The sequence below is a fragment of the Drosophila navojoa genome, chromosome 3 (assembly GCF_054131105.1).
Source record: "Drosophila navojoa isolate 15081-1374.11 chromosome 3, UAZ_NAV_1.0, whole genome shotgun sequence".
Taxonomy (NCBI): Eukaryota; Metazoa; Arthropoda; class Insecta; order Diptera; family Drosophilidae; genus Drosophila; species Drosophila navojoa.
Genome location: NC_142891.1, coordinates 24,269,706 through 24,292,096, shown reverse-complemented (window position 1 = coordinate 24,292,096; position 22,391 = coordinate 24,269,706). Strand labels below are relative to the sequence as shown.

At 45.5% G+C, this 22,391-nt stretch overlaps 2 protein-coding genes across 2 annotated transcripts; one reads left to right on the top strand and one right to left on the bottom strand.

Moving 5' to 3' along the window:
• Positions 1 to 9,923: 9,923 nt before the first annotated feature.
• ttm3 (tiny tim 3) lies at positions 9,924 to 11,309 on the bottom strand. The gene is made up of 2 exons (XM_030385237.2): positions 10,277 to 11,309; positions 9,924 to 10,183 (listed from the first exon to the last, which is right to left on the bottom strand). Exons 1-2 carry the CDS (start codon positions 11,213 to 11,215, stop codon positions 10,049 to 10,051), a joined length of 1,074 nt encoding a protein of 357 aa, XP_030241097.1. The 5' UTR covers positions 11,216 to 11,309; the 3' UTR covers positions 9,924 to 10,048.
• Positions 11,310 to 12,657: 1,348 nt separating this feature from the next.
• Positions 12,658 to 14,419, top strand: LOC108649422 (DNA topoisomerase 1). The gene has a single exon (XM_030385230.2). The coding sequence runs from the start codon at positions 12,678 to 12,680 to the stop codon at positions 14,343 to 14,345; it is 1,668 nt and encodes a 555-aa protein (XP_030241090.1). The 5' UTR covers positions 12,658 to 12,677; the 3' UTR covers positions 14,346 to 14,419.
• The last annotated feature ends 7,972 nt before the right edge of the window (positions 14,420 to 22,391 follow it).

The following is a 22,391-nucleotide window of genomic DNA, read 5'->3' as shown; positions in this document are numbered from 1 at the left end:
ACCCCTCAGCCCTTAAGCCCCTTTATCCACTGCACCCAAGCTTGCTCTATCGTCCTGCTCGACTGCAGTCATAAAGGATGCGTTGGATTTGTGTAATGGCATGGAATGTTTTGATGTTTGCCAAAAGTTTATTAGTTTTAAAAACAAAATGGGAACGAAAGAAAATTAAAATTAATTACAATTTGATATCAGGCTAGAAAATAATATGGTATATCCAATATTATGTTTCGCTTTTAGTACTGTGCAGGATCTTAAAAATAACTTGGTAAAAAAAAAAAAAAAAATTATTTTTTGAATAAAAAAAAAAAACAAATATTTTTCAACTATAGTTCTATCCAACTCTCAGCATCTCTTTCATTTTTCTACTCCCCCTCTCTAAAATGAATCCTATAAAGATCATTGTATGTTTTGCTATCAGTCGTATTACAAACATATACGAAAATATTTCTATTGAATTATTGAAAGGAATATGAAAGCGAATATAAATATAAGAGTAACATTAATATTAGTTTTTTTTTTTTTTTTTTTCAACTTCAGACGCCCATAAGAAATAAAGTATTAATTGAAATTAAAAATTATATAATATCAGTAGCTAAAATTTCAACTCATTAATATTTCATATTTCTAACATAATATTACACAATTATGAGTTTTCTATTCCTATTATATTACAAGTCTGATAGAGCTAATCTCTGAATTGGCTTTACGAAAAGCAGCTTGTTTTTAATTTCCAATTCTTACAGACTTAATAATCAAATTTGCCCAATTAGTGGCTAAACGCTTCAGAGCTGATTGTGCTGCTGTTGTTTGGTTGGTAATTAAGCTGGAAATAGTTTTAGTTTTAGTTTTTTTTTTGTTAGTTTTGATAGCAAGCGAGTAAATTGCAATCAGTGCGTTGTTTCGGAGTGGTTAACCAAGCCATTTGCGATATTCGCAGTTTCAATTTGGCAAATGGTAAGCCCGGCCATATAGGGAGTGCTTAGCGCTGAATGCTTCGTCCTCGAAGCCAATTACGTAGCTCGTGTTGCACAAAAAGATTTGCCTGATGGTGCTGTTGCTGCAACACAATTTGCCAAATGAAATTGTTTTTGCCTAATGTAACAGCCGAAAAAGCCAAAAATCTGAAATTCAAGCGTCGCCTTTGACAGCAACTCCTTTGCTTGCGGTTTCTCCTATCTCTATCTCTATCTCTCTCTCTATCTGTCTCTCTCTTCCTGGCTAATTCGTTCTCTAATATCGTTTAGCTGTTATTAGATATTTTTTCTTACTGCGACTCGGGTTGCTTTTTTAGGTAATGGCAGCTGCCGCTAAGTATCGCTAATTGAAATTTCGTTTGTTGCCACTTTTAATTGCGCCTTGACTTCCACTGTCTACGCTGGCATTGCTGGCATCGCTGGCTTCTCTCCCATTACCGGGTTTAATTTCTGCTTATTATTATTCTTTTTTTCCTTACCCCCTTTGGCGTATACAATTAAAAGCAACTGTGCTCGCGCTTCAAGCAAAATGCAAAGGCAAAGATTAGAATTAGAAAATAAATTTTACATAAAAATTGTGTTTTATGTTTAAAATCAAATCAAATCAAAATTTGTTTATCAAATTGATAATATCAATATATTTGCTAAATTTTTTTATTAGAGTTTATTTTTTCTTTATAGTTTTTAATATTTAAACTCTGATCTCTGATCTTTGATCTTATCTGATCTAGCCTTTCTGATATTTCAACTCTGTTTCTGTAATTTCTTATATTTCAACATTAATTTTGGATCTTATCTCTTTGATCTCTGATTTATTATTTCTTATATTTCAACTCTGATTCCGAACCTCTGATCTATGATCTCTGATCTCGTTGATCAAATTAATAATGTTAATTGTTTTCTATTTTCTATTATTATTTCTGATCATTTCTAAAAATATAAATCGCTAGCGAAATTCAGTGGAACGACTCTAATATATACAATATTATTATTAATGCAATCTTCAATAATATAATCTACATCAGTTAGCTGTATATAAGAACTCTGCTGGCTAAAAGCGACGCAGTTCGAGGCCTAATGAACTGCCTGCAGCTGGGCTCTGGCTAATTTCTCTAATGAATAAATGAGTGAATGAAAGAAAAAGCAAGCAGAGAAAACAAAATCATATGCTACGTTCTGAAGGGTAAAACTGCTTACCTGTTGGCCACACACACACACACACATATACTGTGCATATGCTTTGTCAATATTCATTATAAGAGTGCATACTGTGGCGGGGGTGGCTCTGAGGGTGGGGCAGCACGCGCCCAGTCATAAAGTTGGGCAAACGTCTCATAAAACGTGACGATAATCATAATTGATGCTCGAGCCCCGGCCCGAAATTGGCGAGGTGGAGGTCAGGTGGGCTGGCTCTGACTGGGGACTTCAAATTGTAATTTAGTTTGCCAGCTCGGTTCAGTTTTGGCCACATTCTTGTCGTCGTCTTTGTGAGTTTTTTTTCTATCTGGCCAAATTAAGGGTGAAATTGTTAATTGAAATTTGTGTGTGTGTGTGTGTTAGTCAGAGATGCCATTGGCGAAGCCACAGCAAGCGGTAAATTTATTTGGTGTCCAGCTTTGTTGCAGCAGCAGCAGCTGCAACATTTCCATTTAGGCCATGTGCTCCCAGCTCCCAGCTCCAATGGATAAATCAATGCAACATATGGCGCTGTTTGGCCAACCTTTGCCTTCAGTGTAGTAAATTTTAAATCAATGTTAGCCGGCAGGATGCGCCAGGACGTACGCACTTTTTCTTGTAGTTTTTTGAGTGCCCAGCCAGCGCCTAAACGCACTTCTTGGCGCTCGTAAATTCAGCTGGCCAGGCCTAGGCCAGGTTTCGCTTGTCGTCGTCTTTGGCCAGGACTTGTAGAGAGGCACAGAGAGAGGGAGGGAGGGAGAGAGAGAGAGAGAGACTGCATGCAATCCATTATTGTATTAATTAACAGGAACAGGATCACCAATCAGACGCTTGATTAATGATGTCACTCGCCATCGTAAATCTCGATTTGAACATGTGCAAATTTTCAATGCAAATATATGGAGATGCGCCTCGTTGCCTCGCTGCCTCGCTGCCCAATCCCAGGACTTGCCACAGCTCGTTGGCTGCAGGACGCCTTGGCCTGTGCCTATGCACATAATCATGTATTAGGACAAAACACACACACAGAGAGGGAGAGAGAGATAGACAAAGAGAGAGATAGAGATAGAGAGAGAGTTAAGGGCAGCATCCGGCATTCGTATCCTAAGGAGCAGCAGGAGGAGCAGGAGGCGAGCTCAGCGCCAACTGCAGCTGGACGGATGCATTACGAGGCGATTGTGCTGCAGCAGCCGCCTGTTGCTTCCACAACTGCAAATGCACAAATGTTGCTGCCTAATTAAAGCTACTGTTTGAGTGCATTCACGCTACGGCAATGATATGTGAGATTAGATTGTGAATACCAATGGTGTTTATAAGGCCTCTAATTGTCTGCTCACATTGGAATACATACGAAACAGCTGTAAATGGAGCTGGGCAAGTGAGTTGTGAATAGGTGAAAGAATAGATGAAATTATGATATATGATTTTTGATTATCATAGAAATGTTGATGGATCAAAAAAGTATTTTAGAGTTGAAGAGTTGGAGAGCAAGTATCATTGTAATACTTGATAAATGAGTCGACATTAGATATATTTCATTTTATTTCACTATAGAAGTTAAAGAAATTGAAGTTAGTTTCGCACTAGCTAATCCGATTCCATTTACTGCACTCAACGGTTCCATAGATAAACCTCAGAGATTATCATTTCAGTTGGGTAAAAAAAAAAAACAAATCCAAATGGTAGTTGGCCCTATGTTGGGGAATGCCTGGCAGTAATTGCCATTTTGTGTTATGGACAATGAAAATGTTGAGTTATTTTGAAATTGGTTGATCATAAATTTACGTTAATTGCGAACAGAGGAGCAGAGTGCTCCGAATGCGAATCCAAATAATGTGGAATTCTGATTTGGCGCATTTTGACTAATAAAGCAAAATGACTGCAGCAATGCGAATTGTAACCACATTTCATGGCAGAGCGAATGAGAGGGAGGGAGAGGGAGTGAGAGTAGGGGTAGGCATACCGCAGGTACTTCTAATCTTGTTTTGGCCGCGATTATAAATTGTTGCGTACTTCATTTTAGCCAGAATAATAACATGAGTAATTAATTTAATGTGCCAGCGACAGGACGTTGCACTAGACAGGCAAAGAGTGAGAGAGAGAGAGATAGAGAGATGGGTGGTATAGGGATTGCCTGAACTAATGTTTATTGCAATTGTCGCGTAAATAACAATGGTAATGCAGCCGCAGCTGTGCAGCATACCCATCGACCCCCCAGCCCCCCTCACACCCAGCTCAAATCTGGCAACTGCAAATGGCTAAAATTATTTCGACCGCGCGGCATCCAAAATTTTGCAATTGGAATGCGCAAAAACACGCAGAGAGCTATAGTTATAGATATATATTTAATTCGGGCACCACTGTAACCACAGCGGTGCAGCGCTCTAAGCACAATCGGAGTTGGCCAATGGATAGTGAATAGGTGTGCATATACATATGTATGTGTACCTCTGGCCCATTAATTCTATTTTATTTTTATTGTAGCAGCTTCGACTGAATGTCCTTTGGTTATAAATTCGTCGTCAGTTTATGGCGCGTGAATAAATGGATGAGTGCAGCAAAACATTCATTTAAAACATTTGATTGTCGCAGCGATGCAGTCACATACATATATGCATGTATGTATATATAGTAAACTAGATAGATAAATGGAATACACTCAACATTTATTTAATTCTCTCGCATTCACTTTGCTAACTGAATAATTGTCGCCAATTTCTGTTACCGCGGCGAGACAAAATGGCGGCCAGCAAATGAGTTAATTACATTCGCGAATTTATTTGCATTCGATAAGCGCAAAATTCGTGCAGCATCAAGTACTTTACTCTAGATTTATAGATTTATAGCCACAGACCATCAATTGAGCAATTGATGCCATTCAGAGGCGAGAGCAGGGAAAGGGAAAGGAGATTTTATAGAGTACAATCAATTAGAAAGAAACTTAAATGCATTTATTTTTAATGTGTTTCATTTCAGGAGGTAGTTGATGTGCATTAGAACTCGAATCAAAATTCTAAGCTATGACTTCAAAATATTTAATTGTGTTGTATAAATTAATTAGCAAGAGTAAGTATTTTTTCTTAGTGTTTCGTCTACGTATTTCTTCTAAGTATTTGCAAGTCTATGCTCTATGTATTTCCTCTAAATATTTCTTCTTAGTATTTCCTCTTAGTATTTCCTCTTAGTATTTCTTCTTAGTATTTCTTCTTAGTATTTCTTCTTAGTATTTCCTCTTAGTATTTCCTCTTAGTATTTCCTCTTTGTATTTCCTCCTAGTATTTCCTCCTAGTATTTCCTCCTTGTATTTCCTCCTAGTATTTTCTCCTACTATTTTCTCCTAGTATTTTCTCCTAGTATTATTTCTTAGTATTTCCTCTTAGTATTTCCTCTTAGTATTTCCTTTTAGTATTTCCTTTTAGTATTTCCTTTGAGTATTTCCTCCAAGTATTACCTCCTAATATTTCCTCCTAGTATTTCCTGCTAATATTCTGCCCAGCATTACCTGCATGTCTTTTTTTCAGGTTTTTTATGCTGAACGATCTCACGCACACACACGTACACCTTTCACTTTACTGAAATGCACGATTGACCCCCACCGGGTCTGGGCGACTGAAGAAATGCTACAGCAGCAGCCCTTTATATAGGGCGACCTTCACTCAAAGTCCAGCTCTCTCAACTGTTGAGCTCGGCGCCAGGTAGAGATCGTTGCAGTCGACCAATGGAAGCTCTCTCTACTGCTGCGAGCATTCGAACTTCGTATTAATCGAATATTAATGCAAAATGAACTCAGCTGCATACACAGACAACTCAAATGCTCGTCTGCTGTTATGAAGAGCCACGCAATGAGACTGAGAGACAGATATACAATCGAAACGCGAATGGATGTGTATATAGGCAATCAAACACGCATAATTGAATCCGATTACATCATTACGCTGCTCAAGAATATAGATGTATGTATGATAAGGCTAAATGTTATTATGCTAAATAAATTATGTACTTTGTACTTGTATTAATATAAATAATTATTAGATGACAGAGAAAGCAGAAGGAGACGTGACAGACCCCATAAAGTATATATATTCTTGATCAGCACGACGAGCTGAGTCGATATAGCCCTGTCCGTCCGTCCGTCCACCCCCTAGCCCTCACCCTTGTATAAGGCGTACTTCAAATGCAAATGTATGCATATCCATGTTATAATCATAGACTGAAAGTTTAATGAAGATAGTCTATCGACAAGAAAAGTTATTAAACAATTGAATATCCATAGTAAGTCCACAGTGCAGGCAATGCGTGTTTATGCGTGCGTGCGTATGCCTGTGTATGAGCGTGTGTGTGTGCATGTGCAGTCTCGACTAGAGCCTTCTTACTTGTTTTCTATATTTCTCTTATAGTCTGGGACTTCTGCAGAGTCTGTCTCAATATCTGGCTAAACCATCTCATACTCATTTTCAATGGCTTTATTATAAATAGGCTAAACTTGCGAGGCGCTGAGACCGATTGAGGGGGCAAGGAGAGAGCAAAGGACTGTGAGTAAGAAATCTGTGTACATTATTTTGCAACCTAACATATTTTATTTTATTTTTTGGAGTTATTATTAAAAATTATTCAGTTTCAGAAATAAATGGATACATAAACAATAATTAATTCAAAAAATAAATATATTAAAATCAATTATCATTTCTGTACTTCATTTCTCAATATGATTCTGACTAGATATACTTACTCAATAAGTTGAGATCAATTCAAATTGCCCAATCCTCTTAAAAACATATTTTCCTCTCTTCATTACTCACTTTTATAATTTCAAATTTGCATCATTTTAAGTGACAAATATGTATTTAATTGAAAATATAATTCCAAGAGTGCCAATTGAAGTTGTGAGACTCACGGGCGATAAGCCGATGCTTATCAATTAGTACAAGTGTCCTGCTACGCCTTGGTCAGCCCCGGCCTGGGTAGTGCGCAGTCGTTGTCAGTTTTATGAGAGAACTACGCGTATTGGGCATGATGGCAAATGCTTTCAGTCAGGTTAATTTACGGAACGATGTTCGGGCAGCTGAGGGTCCGTCTGGGGTTTTGTTTATGCTGCTGTTTAATGTCCTTTCGGTCCTTTTTCGCTTGTAACAAATTGCGTCTGCAAATGTGACTCACTTTGGCCTGCCTGGCCGAGGCCCCATCTTGACTCTGGCCCGCCCACTGCCCCAGCTCTCGCCTTCCTCTCTGCACTTGCTGGCGTCGCTCGTTTACCGCATCGTAATGTCACTTCAACAAATCACACCAACTTGGCCCATAAATTCTATTGTTAATTCCAATTAGGCAGCTCGCCGCTCAGCTGTCCTTGGCCATTGTTGTTTTTCTGGCTAAAGCGAGCGGCAAGAGTTGTTAATTGATTTTCTATGAGGCCGTCGGCTTCAAGTCTTAAAGTAATTACCAAAAGTACCCCAAAAAATAGAAAAAGAAAAAGCAACTGCAATTGATAAACTGTCAGACATGCAAACACTCAGTTAAGCTAGTCAAATATATAGACTATATGGACTCTATATACTCGTACATATACATTTATATGTTTCTCTTTTCGGTTCTCAAAATCGCGAACCTCTGGACAATGCGCTGGGTGAATTTCGTGAAATGATTTGTGTGTGGCATAAGAGAGCACGCATATAAAATGGCAACAGCTATTTAAGCCCGGCCAATGCAGCTGGTGGACCGAAGCGACTGTTGGCCAGCAAGGTGAGCGGTGCGGCTGGGCGGGTCGCCACTTTAGGGCGACAATTTATGGGTGCTTTTTTCAGGTGCAGGTATGCGCTTTTCCGGCCAAGCACTTAATTGATGTTGTGTCGCGTAAATTATAAACAAAACAAAAATTAAAGTGGACTCCATGCGGTTGGCTTGAGCCGAGTCTCGCTGGGCTTGGCTTGGCCTGGCTCGGAAGCTCTGGCGGATGCGGAAATGCTTTCATCGCAAGTGGTGTCGTCGCTCATAAAATGCGCACAGACCCTACTAAAGGAATCACACACACACACACACACACTGGTATATCTGACTGTGGTCAAGGGGCTAAGCAGGCCGCGAGTGAGGTCAAGCGTGAAAGTGGAGCTACTTGCAGCCGGACATACTCGTGACCTGTACTGGCTCCTGCTGCCTCCCTCTCCAGCTACCGCTGCGCATAAATTTAGCATTTTTGCATTCGCAAAGTGTCCTGCGAAGGGCAGCTCGGGCCCTCCTCCTGCACTCTATGCATGTGTGACGGCCCTTGCATTACTTTATAGCGAACCTGGTCTGTTTAGCTTAACTGATTTGTCTAGCATTTTTACAAAGTATTCTCTAATCGTTGTCACCTGAGCTGACGTCTCAGCTAATTGCAAGGCAAAGTGCGGACAATGGAAAATAATGTAATCGAATTATTCCCTTCAGCTGTAATGGTATATAAAAAAAAAACATGATAATTAACAATGAATAAGCTTAAAATTTGCCTAATACAATCATGAATATTTCATTGAGTTTGAGTATTGTGGCTTTGTGAAACTGCGATTAAATTTAAGAGGCGACGAATTAAACTTTGAAATCAGAAATTATAGGCAATCCGAGAGACAATTGCCGGCTGGGCACATAAAACAAAGCACTGGCTGGGCAGAGGTGGCCGCCGGATAACTGAATGCGCAGGACAACGGGCAGCCGAGCAAGTGCTACTCAAAATCTGTGCGTCTGCACGCATTACAAACGAATTACGAGACTCGCTGGGCAATTGCAGTTCATTGTTATTTAATATGTCGTCGTTGTCCTTGTCGTTGAGGTCGACAACGAGCATGGCTGGAAATTATACTTTATGGAGACTCAACAGCAGCAGCAGCAGCAGCAGCAGCAGCAGTTGGAACAACAGTCCAGGACGCAGAACGGCATGACACTGATTGCGATATAAACGATTGTCAACGTAAACGTATCCAAGTGGATTATTGCCTCATGCCAATTATCATATCAACGATACACAGCAGCAGTCCGGCCAAATGGCCCGGACGCACACAGCAGAGGCAGAGGCAGAGGCAGAGGCAGAGGCAGAGGCAGAGGCAGAGGCAGAGGCAGAGGCAGAGGCAGCTGCTGCACAGCCAGTTGCCAGTTGCCAATGGCCGCCCACAGCCCCGCCCATGCCACTTGACGAGGCGTTGATGCTGTCGTTGGCCGTGCAACCACCATCTCATCTCCACCACCTGCTACACGCCCTGCTCCCCTCTCATCCATCCCTGTGGCCGTGTCAGGTGGGTTGAGCTCGAGCCAAATTGCATGTACGATTTTAAATGGATTTTGATTGTTTATGACAATTCGACGAGCTGACTGGCCAGCCCTCTGCTGGCCACTGATAATGCGCCATTTAAATAATAACACCGACTGCTCCTCTGGCCCATCTCTCCAAGTGGACACTTGGATGGTCCATCTGGCCAGCGATCCACCTGTTCAGCTGCCCATCTTCGGCTGCATTTGCATCGCTCTGTGCCATTGGATGCGGCATCAATTGATGCAATTTGTGCATTTTAAGCCTGCGAATATTTGCATAATGTACAACGTCACAGTTTCTGGTATTTTTAATCTATATTTATTTGGTATTTTTTGTGGTATTTTGCTGAAAATTCAAGCATCGATTAGGAATGATTAGCATAAGTATGGAATGAAGAGTCAAGAATGAAAATAAATTCGAAATTAGTATTTTATTTAGTATTTATTATTGCTAGAATTAGAAATCTATGCAGTAATTATTTAAATGTAAATGTATTAAAATAAATATATATACATATAAGAACTAATGAATTTGTCTTGGACTACATAATGGCTATAGATCGTCCAAGTATACGCATTTTTTTTAAATTTGAAAATTTTCACTTGACACTGGCTGCTGTGTCTTATTTTAAGGCCTTTGCCTCGGAGTCTGATTTCTCCTGTTTCAATTCGAGCAGCTTGCGCTGATTCTCCTTGAACTGCTCTATGGGATCCTCGAACTGGCGATAATAGTGCAAAACCTCACGAACATCGTCCATCTAAAGAGGGAATAAGAGAGAGAGAGAGAGAGAAAGAGGGAGAGATAAGGATATCCATAAGAATTCTTGACAAAGAATTCAAACCAAATCAACCTTGTGCTCGGCAATGAGTTCCAGGAATGCAGCCAGATCGAAGAGCTGCACATCGTCGTCGTTGCCCACCCAGCGGGTGATGGCAAAGATGTTGTCCGGATGCAGTGGAACGGCACGGCGATCCCAGTCGACGACAATGACGCGTCGCAGGTTGCGATTGAGATGGTTCAGGTTCTTGATGTGCTGCCCGTCCAGCAGCTGGGTGGCGCCGCGCACCAGACGGTAGCGTATATAGCCGTTCGGATCGAGTGCGTCCAGAATGGGAAACGCTGTCATGCCCTGCTCGGCCGTATAGACAATGATCTCAAAGTGTCTGCTGCACTGCCGCAGAAAGTGATCGACGCCGGGTCGCTTCTTGAAGCGCCAGCCCGTCTGGTACGTCCAGTCGGGATGGACGAGAATGTCGCGCATCTCGAGCACCAGAGTGTACGGCGGCTGTATGTACGGCGGACAGAGCACGTCCGGCAGCAGCTTGGTGGTCAGCGGCTCCTCCAGCATCTTCTGGTAGTAGTGCAGCGAGTGCCACATCCGCTGCAGATACTGCTGCAGCACTGGCAGCGCGCTCAGCTCATCCTCGATGCTGCGCCCGAACTGATCCTGCTCGGGCTTGCCCAGCTCATAGACGGCCCACAGCACGGTGCTGCAGAGGCTGCCCAGCACGATGGTATAGCCGAGATACTTGCGCGTCCTGCTCCCCCCGAAACTCGGCCGGTTCGAGTTGGCCGACTCCATCAGAGACTTGCGGCCATTGTCGCCCATCGCTCGTTGGCTCATATTGGCATGGGCATTCGAGCGCATCTCGCGCCTGCTGCTCGCATCGCAGCTGACGAAGCTGTTGCAATCGTAGCACCGCAGCAACCTCTTGCACGGCCGTGGACCGCAGGCTCTGGTGCCCACATGCTGCTGCACCAGTCGCAGCCATGCCTCACAACTGAACATTCCTACGGAGAAAGAAATACTGAAATTTTAAGGAAATCGTTGACTGGGTGCGTGTGAACATATTTATCAGGCTGTGAAGTGAGTTCATTTCTGACTTTGAAATACATAGATAGACATGTTTTTTATTTCATATATATAAATGGGCCAAGGCAAACCAGATCTTAAAGAGTTTCTAGCATATTTAGAGAAATGAGAGTTAAAGTTACTCTATAAGTGCGATTACCTAAGATCCAGCAGGTTCCTCAGGCGCGATCCCTGAAAGAGAGCGAGGCCAGAAAGTGTGAGCACAGAGAGCAGAATTATCCTGCACTTAGAGTCCAACTTCAAATATATTCAAATATTTTGTTTTCTTATTGAATGAATCACTCAAGTGGTTTGACACAAAACACGAGCTAAAGAGCTTTGGTAATATTTAGCATATTAATGTATTTTTAAGAACATTTTATTCAATAAATGAATTCAAGAACAGAGAAGATTCCTTAGTTGATATCTTTCCTTTCTAGCTACTTCTATTTTATTTTCATTTAATTTCATTTGTTAGATTTTTATACTTTATACACCCCTATTATGCAGATTTTCTTTTGGCTTTTTAATATAAATATTGATTGGTACTTAAATGACAAGAACCGGAACTAGCATTATTTCTTTAATGTTATCTTATGTACGCTTTAAACATGGAATTCATTAAATAGAGCAAAAGTTTTCATAGCTTTATTCCGCTGACTCTTGATGCTTATCAATAAAGTACAGTCATAGGTGAAAGTATTTAAACAAAGCATTTTTTAGTCATATATATGAAGTTAAAATTGATTTACGCTAAAGCTAAAAACTGCACGAAAAATTAAATGCAAATTAAATGATACATATCAGTTGGCAAGCGCATTTACATAAATGCATTGGCATAACGCAAGTCAATTTTATGACATTTTAACCCAAATGAATTTCAATAAAATAATACAAAATATAGAAAATGCTTGCAAATACGTTGCCGTACAAATTTGATGGTAGTTTTCTCCATATGATATATTAAAATAAAGTTTCTCTCCCTCTCGCTCGCTCTCCCTCTCTATGTCTTAGCAGCATTTTTCTCGCTGTTACGCATATAAGAAAGGGTACTGATTAGTGATAAATGGATACATCTATACCTTTCTAACAGCGCTGAAAAAAGGAAAAAGAAAATCATCTGGATAAGCGGATTGCCGTTAAAAGCGTAAACGTATTAAGTGGAGATTACTTCCTACATATAAGTTTGTTGGGGGACCAACCAGGACAGCCTTATAAGTCGCTATAACCCGATTCCACTGTGTTTCAAACTGTTTCTTATTGAACCCTGAGATCAATTCAACAATTCAACAATTCCCATCACTTGGCAAACAAAACTTCAGTCGTTTCCTTTGCTAAACAACATTAAAAACTTCAAGTTTGTATATGAATAGAAAACTTAGTACTCATTATATCAGAAATGTCAGATACCTATATTGATACTTGTGGGGATCCAACAGAATCGGAAGGAGACAAGAAGCCCCCTGTGGGAGGACCGAAAGTGCGCTGCCGGTTCGTGCCGCAGAAGTTCCGCAACTTGAAGGGCCACTGGCAGAGTTGCCTCCGGCCAAGGCCCTCGGTGGCTGAGAAGCCCATCTGCATGAAGCCCAAATGGCAGACACTGAGGCACAATGGGCCGTGCTTTCCCGCTGACCACGAGCGATTGCCGGAGGACGTGAAGTTCTACTACGACAACTGCCCCGTGGAGCTGACCGAGCAGGCCGAGGAGGTGGCCACGTTCTATGCGAAGCTGATGAAGACCGCCTTCGTGCAGATGCGGGACTTCAATCAGAACTTCTTCAACGAGTTCCGCAGCTGCCTGAGCGAGGAGCAGCGCCTCTACATCACATGCTTCGAGCTGTGCAATTTCAGCGACATCAGCCAGTACCTGGAGTGCCAGCGAGAGAACGAGAAGGAGCGCATCGCGGAGGAGAACAAACTCTATGGCTATTGCCTGGTCGATGGGGAGAGCCGTCGCATCACTCAGTTTCGCATCAGTCGGCCCGGCCTCTGCTGTCCGCGCCATGGCTTCAGCACCACCATGGGCACGATCCGGCCCCGAGTGCTGCCCGAGGATGTGGTGATCAACTGCGATGAGAGCGAGGAGCCGCCGGCGCCGCCCTGCGGCCATCTGTGGGCAGCGGTAGTGCACGATCGCACCGTTAGGTGGGTCTACGCCTGGCATGACATCGTCACGGGCTGCATGCACCACGCCTATCCGCGCAACGAGAGCTCCCGTCGCTCGCGTCCACCGCGTCGCGATGTGCTGGACACGGCGCGTCGCCTCCAGCAGCATCTCCAGACCATACGCGACGAGTACGAGAACCTTCTGTCCTCGTGGAACTGGCTGGTGCGGCAGCGCAGCGTCGCCCTCTATTGCATCGACCGGCTGGCCATGAGCTGCGACGCCGAGGAGGTGCCCGCCGAGACGACGGTGTGCGGCCTCTGCGTGCAGAACATCAAGCTCTGCCCCAAGCTGGGCGGGCAGCGCAACGTGCTGCAGCTGCTGGCCGGCAACAGGGACTGCCGGCAGCGCGAGTATAAGAGGAGCAGCGTTCCGGCGGAGATCTTCTACAATCTGAGCGTGTTCGTAAGCAGCAAGCAGCCGGAGGAGCTGGTCTTCGAGGAGCTGACGACCGAGACATTGAACGAACACCTCGACTTTCTGATGGATGGCCTAACGTCGAGTGTGTTTCGCATCTGCAACGCCTCGCGGCTGCTGGAGAATCGCCTCGTCAAGATTCCACTGAGCGCCACGCTCTGCGAGCAGCTGACGGCCTACAACAAAGCCCTCAAGGCGGTCCACATGAACTGCGGCTTTCGCCACCGCCGCATCGATCCCTTGCCAGCCCTGAAGCGGCCCTGCCTCATTCCCCGTAACAGAGCGGCGGAGCAGCGCAAGCTGCGCCTTATTCGATTGCAGACAAAGCCTCTGGTGGAGGCCACCTTCTACTATCTGGATCCACGCATAACCATCTCCTGGTGCCTGAGACGCGATATTCCACTCAGCTCCATCTACCTGAACTATAGCATGCGAAAGAAACTCTTCTGGGCCACCCAATGCACCACTCAGTACTTTGCCTTCTAGTTTGGGTTTTGTTTTAGTTGTTATCCATATTTGTTTGTTTGTTAAATTTTACATTTTGGGAAATTTCATGTAATTGAAGTTGCATTATCCATCATTACCAAATATACACATTATTCATAAACATATTATATTATAATTATTATTATATTTCTCTATTATAATACACAAAAACAGTTTCGAAATCAAGTATCAGCTGAAGTCAGGGAATAGTCAACTCCATATCTGTATAAAGAATTTTCCTTGTCAACAACAACTTCTATATGCTTCTGGATAGAGCCTGCTCCGCAAATTGAACTCAATTCATGGCTAAACAAAAAAATAAAATAAAATACAAATAAGAGAACCCCGCACGTTTCTCCGTTTAAGTTGTTTTTGGGTCTCAGGAGCGTCGCATGTAAATCCACTTTACGACGCGTTGTTGCCGGAAAGTCAGCGCAAAGTGCGTGAGGCCTGCACCTAAATCGCCGATGAAAGCCACAAGTGGAATGGCTGAGGCAGTGGGCAGGAGGCGTGCCACATGTGCCGGCGGGTCGAGCTGGAAGCGCGTTGCGATTTTAATTTTTAACGAGAAGCAGCAGCAGGAGCAGGAGACGGAGCAGGAGCAGCAACGGCAGCTTGGCCGTGTTGGGATCATCGTTGTAGCTGTTTTACATTTGTGATAACCAGGCGTGACATTGCGGCCGGTAGCACTTGATGGAAGCGATGGCAGCGAAGGCAGCGAAGGCGGCTCAAAACAAAACGCTTTTCATTACCCGAACCCCCGAAGGGCCAGGTGAGCGTGGTGGAAAAACTAATTTTGATTTTAATTAAATATTTATGAGTGACAGCGGGTCGAGTCGGCAGGCTGGCAGGATAGAAGGCTGGCAGGACTTGAGCTAAGCCAGCCGAGCGCGGCCAAAAGAAATCCACTAATAAAATAACCAAATAGCTGGCAAATAACTTCTACTTATCACTCAGGGCGCATCAGTGAGGAAATTAAAGTATTATCCCTGGGGACTTGGTTGCGTGCCACGGCTCCAGCTGGAACCCCTTGACCAGCGCCCAAACTACTGACATATTTATATATGGGCCAAGGGTCTCTTACCTTGCCGCAGAGTGTGAGGTGTGCTCGCCTGTGTGTGTGTGCGAGTGTGTGTGTGTTGGTCGTTTATTCGATCAAAAGTTACGAGCTCATCTTAGATTGGACATTAAATGGACACTAAAATATTTTCCATCTGCACGCAGCAGCCGGAGCCATCGAAACCCTCGGCGAGCGAGAAACAAGCGAAATAAATGTCATGAAACAACTCATTGACAGGCACATAAGGACACTGGTTTTATGGTCCACAGATATGACCAAAATATATGATTACCATGTGTCCAGCCACATGCGAGCTCGTAAATAGGCATTTTCTCTGCTTTAGCTCTCGACTCTCATCCTCTCTCTCTCCCTTTGGACAACAACCACCAAGCCACCCTTCCACCCACACACACACACATATTGAACCCAACAGCCACCCACTCCATAGTTTTACTAGGGGCTTCTGCTGGCCATTTGGTGACTACTTTTTCTTGATTTTTGTTGCCTCTCGCTTGGTTATTTACCAAGTGATCCAGGTGGGACACACACGGAGAGCACTGTCACAGCCTTGGTCAGTCGTAAAAATCAAAATAAAATGAAACTTATGCGTGATGTTTTGCCTTTTTCTCATTGGACTCTGCTATTGCAGTCCATTCCTCCCTTCCCATCCCCCTAGATTCTCTATAGCTTTTTATGCTCGCTCTGCGCTGGCACGGGGCAAGGGAAGGCATCGCTATGGCTCACTTGCTCGCATTACCAATAATACAAACTCTACTTAAATAGACAGCTTACGAGTGGGTTCATTTTTGTTGCCCCTTGTCCAAATGTTTCCATAAAAAACGTCAACTCTTATAGCGCTCTCTGCCCCCTGCATAGTTATAGAAATTAAAATCAAATGTTTCAGTTTTTCGTTTAATCGTTTGTTAATTTTGTACTTACATAGCAATCAAAAAATAAATAAATAAAAAAATGAAATAAAAAAATTAGATTTTGAAAAATAAAACAAAACAAATAAATAAGATAAATAAATTAATTAATAAGTAATTTATAATTTTAATACCAATTAATTTTAAATAGTTTCCGTTTAGAGCTTAATGAATTAATTGTCAGTTCTATGTCTATATTTTTATTTCATTGATAAAAAATTATAAAAAAAATGTAATACTATATATCAGAAAATATCAAATTTTAAATATATATATATATATATATATATATATGTATATATATATATATGTATATATTTTTTTTTTAAGGTAATTGAATAGATATCGAGCACTTAAGGAAATTTTAGTTAAAGTTGTAAATAAATTTAATTAGGGAAAATTCAAATAAAAAAATTTAAAAAGTATTGTAACGAACCTTCGGTTTATCCCGAGTCTAAGCTGGGCTAGTTTCAGCTGACTGTGGATTCGTGCCAACAAATTTATTTGTTGAAGCCCCTGCGATAATAATTAGTCACTTGTGATTTTGGGTTTTATAGCGTAAATATATTCTCTTGAATAAGTTTAAAATGTACACGTCACTTAAAGTTATGCTGGCTCGCTGGTTGGCTTTAGCGAAGCACACCTACCGAGCGCTGGTTCAACGCACTCCGGCTGCGAGAGTATTGTGCTAAAACACGCTAGTTTACCGGGACGATTCGGGAAACGCCAGGACTTCGGTCTGAACAAAACTCTGGCGGTTCGCTCAGATATGCAGGCCTCTCCTACTATCCCACTCGCACAGCACAACACTAGCTTCGTTTTCGCTCACAAGCACTTCTCTTGCGCACGGCTACGCGAACTTACTCAGATGTGCAGGCCTCGCTTAAGCCGCTGATATGCACCGATGTCCTGATCGGTGCCGCTGATGCTGCTGATTGCCTCTTTTGTTGTCGCAAGGATTCCCACTGGATGTCCTTGCTGTTCCCACGATGTCCTTGCTGTCCTTTGAAGTCCTGGGAGTCCTGATTCACCACTCGCGTTGACTTTCACTAATCACTTTAATCACCACTTTTCATAAGCCTCTCACTTTTCTCAAACGTATCAGCCTCTCAAACATTTCAAGCCTTTCAAACCTTTCCAGCCCCGTATGGAGCCGCCGGTGGCCTTTTATAGCCCAGCCACAGGCCTTGCTTCGGGTGATAACGGGGCCCGTTCGGCTCTGGAGCGGGGCCTTTCAGCCGCTCGTGCCCATACAAACGGTAAAGTGGCGTGATCCGGGGACGCCACTTTCCCGCCAAATTGCGTGGCAGCCTCCCATTGGCCGAAGTACCGTTGGTGCCCTGCGAGTGAAAGTGATCACTACTATCACCCGGCACGAACGGCACCTCGGCTCCACAGCAACGGTAAAGTGGCGTGATTCGGGTGACGCCACTTGCCCGCCAAATTGCGTGACCGCCTCCCATTGGCCGAAGTACCGTTGGTGCCCTGCGAGTGAAAGTGATCACTACTATCACCCGGCACGAACGGCACCTCGGCTAACGGTCCCCGATGATCGTCGTGCGTGCGACGCGAACCCATTGCTGAATCTGTAGGAGCGAAAGAGACCGCCTCTAACAGGACTTTGACCCCCCCTTTCCAGTGCGAGGGTCGCTCCTACAGTATTCGCGTCGCTGTGTGGAGCACCATATATATGCACGTATATGCATATAAACGCACAGCAAATACGTACGTTCATATACATTAATACGTGCATACCTATATTGCTCCTCACACTCCCCTCTTCCTTCGGGAAAACACGAGACCATCGTGTTTGAATTTGGCGCCCGTCTCCGCTGCGCTGCTCCGTTTTGCGCTGCTCCATTTTGCGCTGCTCCATTTTGCGCTGATCGCCGCTGTTAACGCGCTGTTAACGCCATCAGCTGCATTTCCGCTTACTGCTGGCAATGCTGTGTTCTGCCGGTGAGTGAAAAGTACAATATTTTTTCCAATTTTCCATAAAATTACCAAAATATTATGTTTCAGGCCGGGCATCTTTTCCCATTATGCCCCTTTGACCTGATGGCCTGCCGCTGCCAATGCCCACGCCGGGCGCTGCTGCAAAACTCGCCTGTCGGTTTTGCAGCCCCCGGTGGCATTGGCGCATGTGCGCGCGGCCATGGCCATTTCACCCATTTGGCGCATGATGTTCCTCGCCGCTGGAGATGCTTCTCTGCTGGTTGCTGCTGCTCCTTGGACCCTTGTGGATGCTCCGGTGGGGCACTGCGGTCATTTCATGCGCTGCTGTTAGGAGATCGGGCCACAGACGTCGTTCGCAAATTGGACACCGGTGTCGCGTCTTTGGTGTCGGTACGCTTGTTGGTCGATCCTCTTTCGCGCACAGCTCGCAGCGAAGTCGCTGGCCAGTGCGCGAGGACCGGTTGCCAAGCTTCGTCGACACCCAAAGTCGGAGCCGGTGGAGCCAGTTGCGTGGCAGGCGTCTGCCGCCATGCTCTCCCAGCAAGCAGCCACATGCCCGACTGCATGCCCCGCGTCCATGATTTGCCGCCGCTGCCTCTGCCCACGCCGGGCGCTCCTACAAAACTCACCTGTTGAGCTGTAGTCCCCGGTGGCGTTGGCACTCGTGCGGCGGCCACCTGCCTTCCGACATCCCTCGCCGTCCTCTCCGCTACTGAAGGCGTCCACAACAGCAGCTGCTTTTCCAAATTCGTACTGTGTCTCTCTGCGGCGCCGCCGACCCAATTGTGGATTGCTGTTGGGAGTTGGCCACATCGATGTCGTTCGCAACTACCCCCGGTGTCGAACTTTTACGCCGGCTGGCATTTTGCGGCCACTCCTCATTCGCGCACAGCTCGCAGCAAAATCGCTGGCCAGTGCGCGAGGATTCGGCCAGCAAAACGCGCCTACGCCCAAGCACGGACAACTGGATGAATTCGTCGCGTGGCAGGCATCGATGGTGGCCAGGACTCCCAACTGGCAACCCAACTTATGGCTGCGTGCTCCTCGTCTCCACTCGGACACTTGATGGCATGTGGACGGCGCACTCGAGCGCCGTCGGTCCTCTCTGGTAACTCATCCAAAAGAAAAACCCCGGCCCGATGCCCACATGCCCATTTTATACCCTATGCTGCCGCGCGCCGCTGCTTAGGCGACAGCACATAACGGGTCCTGTATCCTATGCTCAGCCCACTCTAGGCTTCGCTGCCTTATGGCTGAATTCCAGGCAAGCTACGGTACTGCCCAGATACCGTTTTTCCCACACTCCCATCGGCACACGCATACATAGCCCTCCTAGCCGAACATCCAATGCAAGCTCTTCTGCCGCGTTGCATTGTTGTTGGCATCTCTTCGCTAGCGATCGTTTTATATGCCGCCGTGTGTTTTGTTGTTGGCGGTTTTAGTTGTCGCTGTGCGTTTTGTTGTTGGCGGTTTTAGTCGTCGCTGTGCGCTTTGTTGTTGGCGATTTCGTGCGCTAGCGCTCGCTGAGCTTGCTCTCGCTCGCTGAGCTTGCTCTCGCTCGCTCTTGCTTCGCTGTGGGTGTGGGTGTGCAATTTTCGCCTGGAATGCGTGCGGTTTGTTTTTGTTTTCCGCTCTCGCTTAGAAATGCATATAATTTCGGCTGCGCGCGCGCTGTTGCTAAGGGCGCCTACATTGCAGGTGGGTACTGCTTGCACTTGCACTGCTTTGTTGTTGTATCTGTGCATAGTGCATTGCACACGCACTGGCAGCTAAGTTTTTCAGTGCAGTACTGTACACTGCTTGCTGTCGTGCGCGCGCAGTTCAAACAAATTGTTGTTGCGCACCCAATCTACCGTAATTATCCCGATGGCAACTGTAGTTTTCCAGCCACAGATGCATTTCGCAGCCGAGATTATGCATTTTTAGCAAAATTTTTGCTGTGTTTTTTTTTCTTCTTCTTCTGCTCGCAAATTAGAAGCAATACACTTCGCTGTGTATTCACTCCCTTTTTTTTTTTTGAAAAAAAAAAAAAATAGCTTTAATGCTCACCCGTGTCTCCTCTCCACGGCTTGAGATCCGCCACATGCGCCGTCCTGGTCCGCTTATCGGCCTCCGACCTGATCCGGCAGATTACAGGCGACACAAAACTGGCCACGATATAAGGGCCTCCATAGCGTGGTGCCAGTTTTGCTGCAAAACCCTCTGCGGCATTCGACAAGTGACGTTCCTTTGCCCACACCTTGTCACCTATGGCCGGCTTCCACTGCCGCCTCCGTAGGTTGTAATGCCGCGCCTGATCCTGTCCAGCTCTCTCCAGGTTTCGACGCACTATCTCAAACACTTCGCGCATCTTGTTGGCTCTCTCGACTGGGCTCTGTGCCTCCTGCCCTGTGCCGATTGTTTGCGCGTCGTACAGTGATTTGGGCAGCCTTGGCTCTCGCCCTTGGGTGATGAAGGCGGCCGAATACCCTGTGGATGCTGACACGCTGCTGTTGACCGCCAACGTCAACTCCGGCAATGCGTCGTCCCAGCACCTCTGGTCACTTCCAGCGAACTGCGCAATCATCGTCTTCACCGTTCTGTTGGCCCTCTCAGTGGGATTCTCTTGAGGTGTGTATGGTGCTGTCAACTGGTGACGCACCCCAAGCTCCTCCAGAAACACCTTGAATGCCCGACTGGTGAATTGGGTGCCATTGTCCGTAATGAGCACCTTTGGTGTGCCGAATCGCGCCAAGATCCGCTCTCGAAATGCCTTTTGGAGAGCCGCGCTATTCGCGCTCCGCAGCGGCACCATCTCCGTCCATTTCGAAAAGCGATCGATGAAAACCAAAAGCATTGTGTTCCCATGCTTTGATCTCGGCAGAGGGCCAACAAAATCGGCACAAACTGTTGCCCATGGCTCTTCGGGCACCTGCGTCAGCATCTGCCCCGCAGCTTGCAGCTGACTGGGCTTATACCGCTGGCACACGTCGCAGCGCTGCACGTATGCTCTCACGTCCCGGTACATGCCTGGCCAGTAATACCGCGCTGCCACCCGAGCGATCGTTTTTCGGCTCCCAAGGTGGCCAGCGGTGGCTGCGTCGTGGTTCTCCTCCAGCACTTGTTTGCGCCGGTCCGCCGGCACGCACAACTTCCATGCAGCCACATCCTCGTGGCCGGCTTGATGCGGGATGTGCCGATATAAGTTTCCAGACTCTTCCATATAGTCTGGAAACTTATGTGGTGCCCTCTTGATGTCCTGCCGAAGCTTGGTGAGCCAGCGACATCCTGTCCCAGCTGGCATCTCCTTGCTCTTGACCAAACGGCACGCCTCCTCTCCCAGAGGCTGCCGTGAGAGCGCATCTGCTACCACATTCTGCTTGCCCTTCCTGTAGCGAATCTCGAAGTCGTACTGCTGCAACTCCAGTGCCCATCTGGCAATCCTTCCCGTTGGGCTCTCGATTGAATTGAGCCACTTCAGAGCCATATGGTCAGTGACCACTACAAATTTGTAGCCTTCCAGGTATGGCCTGAGCTTTCGTATGCCCCAGATTATAGCCAGACACTCTTTTTCAGTAGCTGAATAGTTCTTTTCAGCACTGTTCAGTGTCCGGCTGGCATACGAAATGACGCGCTCTCCGTCCTCCGAGGCCTGCGTCAGGATTGCCCCAAGCCCATAGTTGCTTGCGTCCGTTTGCAAGCAAAACGGCTTCGAGAAATCAGGGCACGCCAGCACTGGTGACTCCGTCAACTTGGCCTTTACTGTCTCGAACGCTCTTTGCCGCTCCTCCGTCCACTCCCACTTCGTGCCCTTTTTGAGCAGTGCATTTAGCGGATGCACTGTGGCTGCAAAATCTGGCACGAAGCGGCGGTACCATGAAGCCACGCCCACGTATTGTCGTAACTCTTTTACGTTTGTGGGTGGCTTCAGTTCGGCGATAGCGGCCACTTTCTCTGGATCTGTGCAAATGCCATCCTCCGTGACTCTGTGACCCAGATACTTCAGCTCCTTCTTGAAGAAATCGCACTTGTCGATGTTGATCTTCAAGTTGGCTGCCCGCAGTCGCCGGAACACCTCTCGCAGGTTGTCCATATGCTCCTGCCGCGTTCGGCCGATGACGATGA

Coding starts and splice junctions, on each gene's coding strand:
- ttm3 (XM_030385237.2), bottom strand. CDS start 11,215: ATGTTCAGTTGTGAGGCATGGCTGCGACTGGTGCAGCAGCATGTGGGC. Junction 10,184..10,276: donor AACTCATTGCCGAGCACAAG/GTTGATTTGGTT, acceptor TTCCCTCTTTAG/ATGGACGATGTTCGTGAGGT.
- LOC108649422 (XM_030385230.2), top strand. CDS start 12,678: ATGTCAGATACCTATATTGATACTTGTGGGGATCCAACAGAATCGGAA.